The 14,477-nt window shown below is 34.9% G+C and overlaps 2 protein-coding genes across 3 annotated transcripts in view; both read right to left on the reverse strand.

Annotated features, from left to right (window-relative positions):
• pdk2b (pyruvate dehydrogenase kinase 2b) overlaps positions 1–14,477 on the reverse strand; it is a 228,272-nt gene that overhangs the window by 82,689 nt on the left and 131,106 nt on the right. The gene's annotated exons all lie outside the window — the stretch shown is intronic.
• jupb (junction plakoglobin b) overlaps positions 1,628–14,477 on the reverse strand; it is a 115,747-nt gene continuing 102,897 nt past the window's right edge. Inside the window, exons 13-16 of one of the 2 annotated variants that reach the window (XM_055220426.2) lie at positions 8,843–8,964; positions 5,457–5,499; positions 3,878–4,030; positions 1,628–3,791 (exon numbers count right to left, since the gene is read on the reverse strand). In XM_055220426.2, coding sequence (XP_055076401.1) covers positions 3,894–4,030; positions 5,457–5,499; positions 8,843–8,964 — 302 coding nt within the window. In that variant the 3' untranslated portion in view covers positions 1,628–3,791; positions 3,878–3,893. The remainder of the gene's footprint in view (positions 3,792–3,877; positions 4,031–5,456; positions 5,500–8,842; positions 8,965–14,477) is intronic. The other variant, XM_055220425.2, reaches the window with a different exon arrangement.

Here is a 14,477-nt window from a genome sequence, read left to right on the forward strand (position 1 = left end):
AATAAACACGCTGAATAACGGGAAGTAAATTACTGGAGGGAGTTAAAGCAGCGCATTAAATTTGGACATTCATGTGGCTCAGCTGCAGTAATGTTTCTTGTCTTGTCACCTTGACAATCACTGTTTCATATTTCTCGTCATTAAACGGCTGTATAATAGTCAGCGTTTGATTACTTACATCTTTCTTGCGCTTCCACTAAAGGCGCATCTGACCCGTGTTGCACCTTTGTCTGCCTGGTTTGGTTTGATTTGATTGGTCATCTCGGAATAATTTTTACTTTATCTTACTTAATGGGGTGCAGCTCAGACCTGTTGGAATGTGACATCACACTACCGCGAGATCTATTCAAAAGCATACTGAGTCATTTACTATTGAATCGGTCTCGCGGTGCTAAGACGTCACATGCCGATCGGTCTGCGCAGTGCAGCCAGAAGTCAAACGAGCACTGAGCATTGAGTCAAATAAAACGAGCTTCAGAAAATGACCGAAATCTGGACCTCGTGGACCTCAATGGTGAGTACGGTCATGCGTCCAGCTTAATGTGTCAGGAACACAGAATATTTGTCAGAAGCATTGATAAAAACAATGATGACAATAATCACGCGAAAAAACGACTTAAATTCTGGACCTTTTGGCAGTGAGGGGGGGTTCGTTCGAACCACCCGAACCCCCCCTGCCTACGGGCTTATTATATATATATGTTTACTGTTTATTCAGTAGTCCACACAATTAATCTTGTTTCTAATTATGCAATAAAACAAATGTTTTACAAAATTCAAAACAATGTTTGCACGAAATGTCCAACACTTTCGTTTGACTGCAAAATTATGTAATATTTATTAATTAAATTACAATTAACTTACGCGACATCTCGCGAGTCGCGAGGTTTGTGCAAAAGTCTCACGATTTACATCCAGAACATGATGCCTGATACGCTTAGCCTTGAATACCGTTTCAAAGGGGGTATTCGAGATAGTGTGGGTTGCAAAACTTGGCATTTTGGCAGTTTTAAAACACGGGACAGTGTTGCGCACTTATTTCCTGTCGCGTGCACGTGTGTGTATTTGGACGGAGCCAATGAATGCGCTCAATAATGTCCACTGTGATTTCGGACACCACTAAAACTGGATGTTCCCTTATAGTGCACAATTTAAGAGTTTAGGTCACTGGGTATTCTTTTTACATTAGGCTATCATACATTTTATTACATTCTGTATCATAAATACAAACAGTGAAATAAAACCAAACCAATGAAACTCCTGAAGAGATTTAAAAATATATATTTTTGTATTTATTATTCCTTTAACATATTTACCTCTGGCTGCATGTCTTTCTTTTATTTGTATTAATGTAAATTTGACTGTACTTTGTCTCTTTGTTTTGATGTACATTATTGAAGTTAAATAAAAAATAGGCTAATGATCGTCTCTGCTTTAAGGGATAAAAAGCATTTTGTGGAAAAACATTTGAGTTGTAGATGGTTTGGCAAAAATCGCCCAATTTATCCGCCCACAAATGTGATAAAATATGCAATTTTGCACTTATAATTATAGTCTCAAAACTCTCAAACACTAACATCCAATTAAAAATGACATTTTCATCACCTTTAATAAAACTCAAGAAGTCAGCACTGTTAATGTAATTCAGTTTATTTATTAAAAAAAAAACTAAAATGTTTTAGTGTAACTGCATATTCAGTGTGGCTTCCATTTTACATCCTGTTCACTTTTTTTGGCAGGTGGAAATGTTGAAATGATAACAGCATTGACAGATATATTAATCACTTAATCTCTCAAACACTTCACATGTCACTCACAGAACTTTTAAAATCTAACATGACGCATGGCAGGGCTGCCTGAATCCTGTTTTTCAGGCAAGAAAGTAAAAAACAGTAGATAGAGAGGGTAAATTCATGCATTGCGCTGAATCACGCTCCATTTTCTATCGGCTTGAAAAAATAATGCACAAGTATTTTGAGGTATATTTCTCTGAAAGTCCAATATTTATTTGGCACGTTCTGGATCCATGTAAATTGAATCTGAAGGTTACATGAATAACACTGCAACTGATAAATAGTTATCATAAAAGATTCATAACAGGGGCAATTCAATTGTAACACTTATTAGTATTAAATGAAGAAAATAGTTGACACTGTAAAAAAAAATTCAACTTAAAAAGTAAGTCACCTGGTTGCCGTAGTTGACACAACTATTTTATTTTCAACTTCTTTAAGTGAACTATTTTTGGTTGAATAAACTATATACTATTATTATAAGGCAGCCAGGCTACTTACTTTTTTTTAAGTTAAACCAACAAATCTTTTTTTAACAGTGAACTAATATGTTACAACTCCCCTTGAATACCCCGACTATTACAGTTAATAAATAATGCTTGATGTTTACTGTAATATCATGAATCTGCAACCATAACACAGGTCATATTATGGTATATCATATTATGATCAAATATTTCATGTCATTAAAAAAGGATCTAAAACAGTATAGTTTCTGTGTAAAAATATATATGTAGTTTAAGGAATGTAGATAAATAGGGGATTTATTATGGCATTGATTGGATATATTTGATCTCGTCTAGCTAACAATTTTACTGTATATAGGGATAATAATATTGTATTTGTGTAATAACAATTCTGATCTGTAAACATAACTTCCATTCAGGCTAAATGAACACTAAAGGGCTTTTCAAATTGCCAGGGATGCAATAAAGTGCTGTGAATCGCTACCGATTCCAGCTTTCACATTGAGCGCGTAACGATCGATTGCCGTGTAATAAAAATAAGAAAGCTAAATGGTGTAAAAGAAACACTTATGTTGGTTAATGCCATTGTGCCTTTGATACTGTATGTGAAAGCAAATATAATAGCATAAACAGAAAAAGAAATACTTATATAGGATAGGTATCTCTAAAATAGACTACAAATATGGGAATATATTACAACATTTTCCTCATACCTGTTACTGTAAATTAACAGGTTTATACTAAAATTATGCATGACATTTTCAATGCTGTATTGTATCAGTTTGAAATAAAAATACATCTAAAGTCATTCTGGGTAAGAAAATGTCTCTTTCACATATATAATGGGCAATGAAACCACAAACCTTTTCTTGTAACTGAATATCAGTTCGGCTCTCAAAACACAACCAAACGTTTGTACAAAGTGCTTCCGTTAAATTATGTCGCCTAGGGATGCCTCAAAATCCCAAAATACACAAGATTCGTGAGCGTTTGTTTAAGTTGCAGATGAGAAGTTGTTTTAGATCCTTTAAGCAAATAAAGGCAGAGCAACTTGTCAATATCAATGTCTTCTTACAATGAAAGAGTGGGATTATGAATATACAAACAAGTTTCTGTCACTGTAGCTTAGTAAGTTTTGTTGCTCTTATCTATTTTTCTACCCGGCAGCGACATCTGATAGCCACAAATACACAGAAAGCAACATAAATCGAAACAAACCCTGTTGTGGCGGAGCAGATAGCCAGCTAGGCCTATGCTACATGTCTAGTTTTCTATCTTTGGACAAACAATATAAAGTACAAAATGTACATGTCATGATCACATGCTTATCGCATCACCACACAACTTTAGGCTGTCACTCTGTTAGTAGCACGAGATACTGAAATGAGTTAGGCAGTGCTCGAGAGTTCACATTACAAACAACCAGTGGTGAACCAAAGCAAGTGATGAGTTTTCTTCTTTTTAGCACTGCACATTTTCAGGCCCTGCTGCAGGGAAGAAACCACGTTCACCAACATCTGCTTCATATGACCTGAAGATCGAAAGGAACAGAGTTATTAAGAACCGGATCTGGTCGAGTCAATCCACAACTTGAGGCGGTAAATTGTACATCGTAACCTGCTGGCAGCGCGGTTCAAAGAGGATTCGGGTACACCTGTCGAGGGTCATAGGTCATTTCTGGCATGTATTGCTCATGAAGGTCAGGGTCCAGTGGGAGACCATCCAAGGGTAAATCGGTGTAACCGTATGGATGGTATACTGGATCCAACTCTTAGAAAGAGAAAGAGAGAAAGATTATTTACATTGCAAAACATTAGCAATCCCCATTTAACCACCAAAGCTTTTTTTGTTTACGCCAAATTCTGACTCTACCATCTGAATGTCTCAACAGAAATTGAGACTCATCAGACCAGGCAACATTTTTTCAGTCTTCAACTGTCCAATTTTGGTGAGCTTGTGCAAATTGTAGCCTCTTCTTCCTATTTGTAGTGGAGATGAGTGGTACCCGATGGGGTCTTCTACTGTTGTAGCCCATCCGCCTCAAGGTTGTGTGTGTTGTGGCTTCACAAATGCTTTGCTGCATACCTTGGTTGTAACGAGTGGTTATTTCAGTTAAAGTTGCTCTTCTATCACCTTGAATCAGTCGGACAATTCTCCTCTGACCTCTAGCATCAACAAGGCATTTTCGCCCACAAGACTGCCGCATACTGGATGTTTTCTCTTTTCACACCATTCTTTGTAAACCATAGAAGTGGTTGTGCGTGAAAATCCCAGTAACTGAGCAGATTGTGAAATACTCAGACCGGCCCGTCTGGCATCAACAACCATGCCACGCTCAAAATTGCTTAAATCACCTTTCTTTACCATTCTGACATTCAGTTTAGAGTTTTTTAAGATTAAGTGTTTAAAAAGATTTGAACGGTAGTGTATTCATCAATTTATTTAATTACAAGCTTGGGCTTTCAGTGTATTCAAACTGCATTAGGGTGTCGTTTAAAAAGAAAGAAATTTGTTAATTGCAAAAAATTATGGAGGATTTGGAAAATTTGGGTGTGCTGAAATTTTCCAAATCCTCCATAATTTTTTGCAATTAACAAATTTCTTTCTTTTTAAACGACACCCTAATGCAGTTTGAATACACTGAAAGCCCAAGCTCGTACATCATTCTTATCAACCTATTGCATCTTATTTTAAGGTTAAGTTTGAGTTATAGTCAGGAATTTTGTTTTTTTTAAAAACCTGTTGCTCCAGACCAACAAAAGATGAACATATATCTTATCTGGCAAAATCACATTACTCAACCAATGTCTATTGGGCAACGATAAAAGCGCAGACATTCTACTAGGTTAAAGGCCCACTTTTGTGTGTGTGTGTGCTGACATGCATGAGACAGTCGACCTCAGACCGTTGCTGACCTAATATTCCCTGACTGATGAGCGCGGCACTCCGGCACGGCAAGGATCACACAACTGTGCAATCAAACCGCTTTCACTCCTGATAAATGTGAATTCTATTACCACTCTCTTAACACACATGCCATGACTCATTTATCATCTGACATTTTATCTAAATGCACCGCGCTCCAATGCAGTGAGACGTGCTGGGACAAATAGGCAATTTGCTGCTGTGTTGCGTACTAAAGCAGAGGACTAGTTCAGCCACATCGACTGAAAGTGTTCCCGTGTTCTCAACTCACCATCCGGTATGTATCCAGGGTCGAGCGGCATAGCAGCGTGTGCCTGAAATAATGAAAACGCAAAAGCTGTGATATAAAACCTCACATTTCTCACCACAGTAGCCAATGAATAAACACAGTAAATGCTACATGATCTGTCTTGCACTTTTGTTGTAAAAAAATGTGACCCTGTCTGTGAAACCCCGGCTAAAGTTACGTAATCTCATTTTGAGATTGTGACATTAAAAGATTAAAAAGAGATTAAAAATATATATAATTTGGGATTATTGCTGTAATTGACATTAAATACTAAGCCTTTGATATATATAAAACGTAAAACTTTTATTTAGAATGTGAAAATACAAAAAATAATGATTTTATTGAAGCTACACTTTATTATTCTGTGCAAAAAAAAAACTGATATTGGCTTGCTGAAACATTGACTTTGATCATCTTCAGGCACAGAAACACATAAATACATCAGTGCCCTTTGTTTTGCCTCAAAATGCACACAAGTAATGTTTTTAGTAAGGCATGTTTGTTAAAGTTATATTTCCTAATTAAACTAAGGCCTAGTCCTGGCTTAAAGGATTAGTCAATTTTCTTAAAAAAAAATCCAGATAATTTACTCACCACCATGTCATCCAAACTGTTGATGTCTTTCTTTGTTCAGTCGAAAAGAAATTATGTTTTTTGAGGAAAACATTCCAGGATTTTTCTCATTTTAATGGACCCCAACACTTAACACTTAACTCAAAACTTAACATATTTTTAAATGGAATTTTAAAGGACTCTAAACGATCCCAAAAAAGGCATAAGGGTCTTATCTAGTGAAACGATTGTCATTTTTGGCAAGAAAAATAAAAAATATGCACTTTTAAACCACAACTTCTCGTCTATTTCCAGTCCAGTGATGCGCCAGCGCGACCTCACGCAATACATTATCATGTCAAGAGGTCACGGATGACAAATGCAAAACTCCGCCCCAGTGTTTACAAGTGTTGAGAAAGAGGACCGTTCCGACGTTGTTGTATGTGGAATGATAGTAATTAATGTCTTTGTGTCCGTTTATTGTTTAAAATAGTCTGCAAATGTGCCTTTCATTTATATAACACGTGACCTTTCTACGTCACTACGCATTTACTTGAGGTCGCGCTGGCACGTCACAGGACCGGAGATAGACGAGAAGTTGTGGTTTAAAAGTGCATATTTTTAATTTTTCTTGCCAAAAATGACAATCGTTTCATTAGATAAGACCCTTATGCCTCGTTTGAGATCGTTTATAGTCCTTTGAAGCTCCGTTGAAAAAGCTGTTAAGTGTTGGGGTCCATTAAAGTACATTAAAATGAGAAGAATCCTGGAATGTTTTCCTCAAAAAACATAATTTCTTCTCGACTGAACAAAGAAAGACATCAACATTTTGGATGACATGGTGGTGAGTAAATTATCAAAATGGACTAATCCTTTAACAGTTTTAATGCAGTTTAATATTGCAGTTCAACGCAGCTCAAAGGAACCCTAAACGATCTCAAACGAGGCATAAGGGTCTTATTTAGCGAAACATTTCTCATTTTTGACAATGACAATCGTTTCGCTAGATAAGACCCTTATGCCTCGTTTGGGATCGTTTAGAGTCCTTTGAAACTGCAATTTTAAACTGCATTAAAACTGTTAAGTATTGGGGTCCATTTAAAGGCACACCATGGAACTTTTTGGCCACTAGGGGGTGCTAGACATGTATTTTTCACGTCTAGCGCCCCTAGAGGCCACAAGTGCCGCTGAACTGTCGCAAAGGAAAAGAAGACAACTTTTTGGGTCACAAAGTGTGCCTTCCAGCATGTCATGTGTCATATAATATAATTTCATGGGTTTTATTTTCATCAAACGGCAAAAAAATCACGTAGCTCACGTTAACAAGCCAGTTGTAACGGTGGTCACTTGGTTAAAGTTTATATTTTAAAAAAATATTGTCCTAAAGGGGAATCGAACCTGGATGTCACATGACATGAATCTCTCTCTAAACTCTTCAAGGAGCTTCCAGTTAAATTTACGTAAAAAAGAATGTTCGGTTCGGTTCTTTAGTTCACGCCAGCGAGCGAACGCTGGCCCAATATAATTGATCCTCATCCTTCATTTTATTCTGTCACTCTCCCCTTTTCTCTTTCTGGTCTCCTCCGACAAAACCTTGGGTTTCTTTTTCTTAGTTGCTGCTTTGGCCATGACAAAAACATCAGGAAAATAAATAATTGCGCTCTCACGTCCGAATTTGAGGAAGTGGAGGAAGTGACGTATGCCGTAAAGCAGATTTTTGTAGTTTTTTGTTTTGTGCTCGGGTTACTACCCGAAACCCCAAGTTTAAAAGTATGAGTAAAAGCGATACAGACCCCTTCAGTCTATGGTGGACATGTCATTCAACCTATTTTAAGTGGATGGACCATCACAAGGGTCTTGAAAATATATTATGAAGGTTGAAACACTACAAAGTGTCACTTTAAGTCCATTAAAATGAGAAAAAATTTCTTCTCGACTGAACAAAGAAAGACATCAACATTTTGGATGACATGGTGGTGAGTAAATTATCTGGATTTTTTTTTTAGTAAATGGACTAATCCTTTAAACTAATCCCTGTCTGGGAAACCACCCCATAATGTGTCTTATGTCATTCGTTTCAAGAAACGTATTTTATTAGAAAGTGAAAACAGACCATAATATTAAATCGTACACGCTGCAATTGGGTCAGTGGCGGCTTAATATTGCGAATTTAGCCCTGTTCTATGATATGACAATAATACTAATAATGCGGTGGGTTCCTGGACAGGAATTAGCTGACTTTGTTAAAGAAGCTCAAATATTTAATTACTCTATGATTACTCTTAAAACAAATAAAGCTGTATTCATACATAATAAGTAGGTGTGTCTAGACAACTAGTCATTAAGGTGCTATAACTCCTACCCCGCCAGCAAAAAGTTACCAGCCTGCGCCAGCATGTTTTATGATTATTACATTATTTTATTGCCTTCTCGAAAAATGTCTTCTTTGAATATATAAACATACACTATATCAAATGAAAGAACACACCCTCTGCTTTTAACAAACAAAAAAACAAAACTTTCATGCCATCTTATTCTTATTTGTGTTATTTTTATGACCTCTCAAATATGGGTAGGTTTCTTCAAAAATACAACAAAAAGCTGAGAGAATTACATTTTTGTTAAAAGCTTTTAGATCTGATTCAGAATGATGATCCAAACATACACTATTAAACATGGTTTTGGATTCGTAGATGCTGCATTGTTTTATAAACTGGGCAACAGCGCCACCTACTGCATAATAGCGAGATAACTCATCAATAGCTGGGAAAGAGTTAATGTGCCCTCATGTAAGATTCCCGAATAAAGATACGTACCATTTCCCAAGCCGCAGGGTCGTGTTTGAAGAGGGAGTGTGTGAGCTCTACTGACACCCGCTTTCTGTAGTCTGAACTCTTGTCTTCAGAGATACGAAAGAGTACAGCTGCAGCGTAGGTGGCTGAGTAAGAGAGGACACGTTAAAACCATATTCACCCAACGGGACATCACATAAGACTCTGTGACTTAGGAGTGTTACACAACCAAAAGGGTCAATTTATCTCGATTCCTAATAGCACAATGTTCTGTATTAAAGGGATAGTTCACCAAAAAATAAAAATTCTGTCATCATTTACTCATCCTCATGTTGTTGTAAACCTGTATGAATTTCTTTTTCTGATGAACACAAAATAAGATATTTTGAGAAATGATGGTAAACACACAGCAGATAAAAGATAAAAGAAATTCATACAGATTTAGAACAAAATGAGGATGAGTAAATGATGACAGAATTTTTTAGGTTTTTTATGTTTATTTTAGGGTGAACTATCCCTTTAAGGTTCTGTTAAGGGTACAACATGGCTAAAAAACTTAATCATACTGTAAGTGTGGGGTACAATCACCCCTAACATGGGCAACATTTTTTATATTAATTTTTTTTTAATATAGCTTGATATTTTTAAATTAACTTCAGCAATGGATCAATTACCCGAAAACTATATTGTGGTATGCAGAAATACAGCATCTTATAGTGTTAGGGTGCCTATCAGAGGTCGTCTGGTAACACTTTACTTGAAGGGGTGTTCATAAGACTGCCATGACACCTTCATAATCATGACATGACACGTGCCATAAACATGAAGGAGATTTTATACACATTTTTGAAAACTGTCATTAAGTGTCATTTGTTCATTTACATCATTTTTATGCAAAGATGACATTATTTGAGATGTCTTTGTTATATGACAACTTCACATTAACCAATACATCATAACTTGTCATGACAACTTGACATTACCAAGTAAAAAAAAAAAACGACCACTTTTTACCAGTGATACAAATTGAATTTGTCATTAAAATGACATTAAGGGTGGGTTGCACCAACAAGGATTAAATTAAGCAGAGTTTAGAGCTAATCTAGGGTTTGTTGATCCCAGTTTAATTTTAATTCGAGTTGTGTTGCACCACTTAAATTTAAACACAGATTAACAAATCTTAGATTAAACCTTTAAACTGTATTAAATCATTCATCTGCGATTTATTTTGTCCGCCATGTTGAATTTTCCGGTGTAATTAAACAGCAACAATGTTGACGTTGTCATTCAAAAAGGAAATAAACAGTTTATGCAAGCAAATGTAATAATTCTTGTATTATAAATCACCTACATACACCGGTAGGCTAATCTAAAGGCCTGATTCAAATAAAAACATTTGACAATCTTTTAAAACAATTAACAGACCAGGAAATATTGTGACAGGAAATATCGCAAAGCTCAGATATTGTGCTATAATGAACAAGATGTGTCGACGCATTTGTCATGAAGCACCACCGTGTGTCCGTTCATTCACTGTCCTTTGTCTGACTGGAGCGCGCGTGACAGAGGAGAAGCACATACAATCATCGGTAGCTGTCACCTGTGCTGTTAATAATCTTTTTGAGCCGCCAAACTCACTTTGTTGAGATGTTATAATAAACGCATCTTTGAATAGCGCCACCATGCTCGCGGTATGTGTTTCTAATCATTTAGCCAGACATTTAATTGTAAAAAACATATTTAAACCTCCTCATATGCAAGTTTAAAGTTAATCCCTCACTGAGATTTAAAACAGAGTTTAAAGTAATGGAGCAACAGGATTAAAGATAATCTAGATTTACTGTAAGATTTAAACCTGGATCAAAATGACAGTTTAAATTTAAACCTGTTTATTTTTAAACGATTTAAACCAGATTTAGGCCTAATCCTTGTTGGTGCAACCCACCCTAAGTGTTAATACTCTGTCATATAGTTTTATAACAGCGTCGTGAATATTTATCTTGACCTCAATCAATCATTCAATAATAATTTTAATAATAATAATTAAAATTTATAAAATTGTATTTTATTGCATATGGAGACCAAATCATGTCAAATAAAAAAACAGTAAAATAATGGGTTATGCAGCGCTGGGTTCATATCAGCTGCAAAGTTAATTACATTAAATTAAATTGATTAAATGTTTTTTTCTTTTATGTGAGGAAATTTTAGAACCCTCTGTGTGAGGAAGAACCAGTTCTGTTAGTTGTCAGTTGTTTTATGTATTGTGCACATACATAAAGTTAATTATAATCTTTTGACATGTCTGTTGCATTTTGTTAAGGTATTTAAAACTATTTGACAGAGTATTAACACTTTAATGACACTTAAATGACAGTTCAATGTAATGTTAACCCATAAAGCTAGGTAGTTTCTTAAGTTTGATAGTTATTTTGCTATGTCATGTTTATGACAGATTTATGACATATTGATTTATGTCAAGTTGTCATAACAAAGACATCTCAAACAATGTCATCTTTGCATTTCAAATGACGTAATTAAACAAATAACACTTAATGACAGTTGTCATAAATGTGAATAAAATCTCCTTCATGTTCTGAATAAAGGTATAATTTGTAAGATATTTGCCGTAAAATATCCAAAAACCACTAGTCCGGTGTTATATATTTTGTCCAGCTGATTACTAACAACATCTATAATGTTTTCAACTACTTGTAAATTATGAGAAAATTGCTGCCCTAAACAGTGACACGGGGCAGTGCAGTCGCCTGTAAATGAAGTTGATATCTATGTTACTGTCTTTACTGACGTAAAAACCACATGACAACAGTGTCGTAGACAAAAGCGGAAGTAATAGCGTCTGTCGGGCCACTCACTTTTTTATGGTTTGTTCATCTGAACACTTACTTCTGTGTTGTGTTAACAAACCATCGTATTGGACTAATACTGTAACATCTATAACAATTGCGTTTTGAACATTACATGAAACCTTACATAATGAAAAAAAAAACGATGTCATCAAACACAACATTTATAAAACTTACTTTACTTTACCTCATGTGTAACATGATTTCTCGTTCCCGTCTGATTGATGGGCATCAGCGTTTGAGTTAAAGACAACAAATCCCATCAGTCCACGCATTGTTATTGATTTGATCTGGCGCCCTCTAGCAGCGCGGATTATACAAATTGCATCTTTAATCGTGCAAATGCGCGTTTTCTCAATTAATTAATTTGAATGAATTAGGGTGAAATCCCAGGACATCCGAACGCCAGGGGGCGCTCTCGTGCAGAAACTCCCTTTGTGCCACAGAAGAAGTAGCATTACAAACGCTATTCCAGGAAATGTCTATAGGAATATTTATATCGGCATAGTACCAGAAGATTTAAAATTAGCCAAAGTTATTCCTCTGTTTAAAGCAGATGATCCTCAATGTTTTAACAACTATAGACCTATATCTATTTTACCATGTTTTTCAAAAATCTTAGAAAAAATTGTATATAAAAGGATTTTATGTCACTTAAATTCTAATTCTATTCTTTATAAACATCAGTATGGATTCCGAAAAAACCATTCTACTTATATGGCTCTGCTTCACCTGATTGACAATGTTACTCTTGCACTTGAAAATCATGAATTCACTTGTAGTATTTTTATTGACTTGTCAAAAGCGTTTGACACAGTTAATCATTATATTTTATTGGAAAAGTTGTACAAATATGGCTTTCATGATTTTTCATATAAGTGGTTAAAAAATTACATCTCTAATAGAAGACAGTTTGTTTGTGTTAATGGTTGCTATTCTAATACAGCAAGATTACTTTGTGGGGTTCCTCAGGGGTCCATTCTTGGACCCTTACTATTTCTTATATATATAAATGATCTATCGAATGTTTCAAATATTCTTACCCCAATAATGTTTGCAGATGATACCACCTTAATTTTTTCTCATTCAAATTTTAATTTATTGATTAAGAGTGTAAATGATGGCCTAACTGCTTATGCTAATTGGTTTAATTTAAATAAATTATCTCTAAACTTAAAAAAATCTAATTTTATTATTTTTAGTGGAAAAAAAATTATACCCTAAGGAATTAGCAAAAATCACAGTTGAATCTATTGAGTTGCCCCAAGTGTCAACTGTAAAGTTTTTAGGAGTTTTTGTTGACGAGAGTTTGAGTTGGAGGGAACAAGTTGATTATGTTAGTAGGAAAATGCATAAATCTACTAGAATAATAAGGAGGGTTAGGCATCTTATTACGACAGAGTGTCTTCTTACTCTTTATTATAGTTTAATTTATCCGTATCTCTCATATTGTAATATAGTTTGGGCGAGCACTTTTCCTACCACTCTTCATAAAAATTTTTCCCTTCAGAAACATTTTGTTAGGATTGCAACCCGATCCAATTCATATACCTCATCGGCTCCTCTATTTCAAAAACTTCAAGTTCTTACTGTTTATGATATCAACATTTCTCAAATTTGTGTCTTTATTTATAAAATATATTCAGGTGAAGGTAACATTCCAGAGCAATTTACAGGGTATTTTAAAGTTAATTCACAGGTTCACAGTTACTTAACTCGTCAATGTGCAGATTTTCATTTCCCTAAAATTCTTACTTGTAGAGGTCAATATTCTATACGATTTAGGGGTATTAAATTGTGGAATAATTTATTTCATTTAGCAGAAAAATGTTCTTCTTTAAAAAGTTATAAAAGATGTATAAAGAATAATTTTATTGCTATTTTGTAATTGTGTTTTTGTTTATTGAGGTTTTATGTATTTTATCTACTCTAAATAGTTTTTGATGTTTATTATTATTATTCTTTTTTAATTTTATATTTTGTTTAGTTTTGTTGTTGTTTTGTTTAGGTGGAGGCTTTAAATAAGCCCTTTGGGTTTTTTGCCTCTCCCTGCACAATATATGGATTGTATTTTGTTTTTATTGTATATATTTTTGTATCTGTGCAAATAAACCAAATAAAAAAAATAAACCAAAATATCGCTGTTCTTCAAATTGTTTCAGGTATTTTCATGATAATAAAGAATATTTTGAATGATTTTTATTTAACGAGTGTTGCTTTTTTAAATGCACGTCATAAACGACTCCGACTTGTAATGATTTTAGATTGATAAGGACTTCCTACTGACCAAATGCCGTAGTACACGCACAAGCTGTGCATGAAACAAAGAATCGCAGCCTTGCGATTCAGAATCGATTTCAGACAGGCATTTTTAATGGGACACACGATTTAATCGTTACATCCCTACATGATTATGAAGGTGTAATGTCAGTCTTATGAACACCCCTTTAAGTAAAGTGTTACTGGTCTTTTTACTACAAAGGTGACCCTGGACTACAAGACCCATCATAAGGTTAAATTTACTGAAATTGATATGTATACGTCATCTGAATGCTGAATAAATAAGGTTTCCATTGATGTATGGTTTGTTAGGATAAGACGATATTTGGCTCAAAACAACTTTTTGGAAATCTGGAATCCGAGGGTGCAAAAAATAAAAATATTAAGAAAATCGCCTTTAAAGTTGTCCAAATTATATTTTTACGCTAGGAAATGTACAAAATATCTTCATGGAACGTGATCTTTACTAGAGCCCGACCGATAAAGGATTTTGAAGGCCGATACCGATACAA

The sequence above is a fragment of the Misgurnus anguillicaudatus genome, chromosome 20 (genome assembly GCF_027580225.2).
Source record: "Misgurnus anguillicaudatus chromosome 20, ASM2758022v2, whole genome shotgun sequence".
Lineage (NCBI taxonomy): Eukaryota > Metazoa > Chordata > Actinopteri > Cypriniformes > Cobitidae > Misgurnus > Misgurnus anguillicaudatus.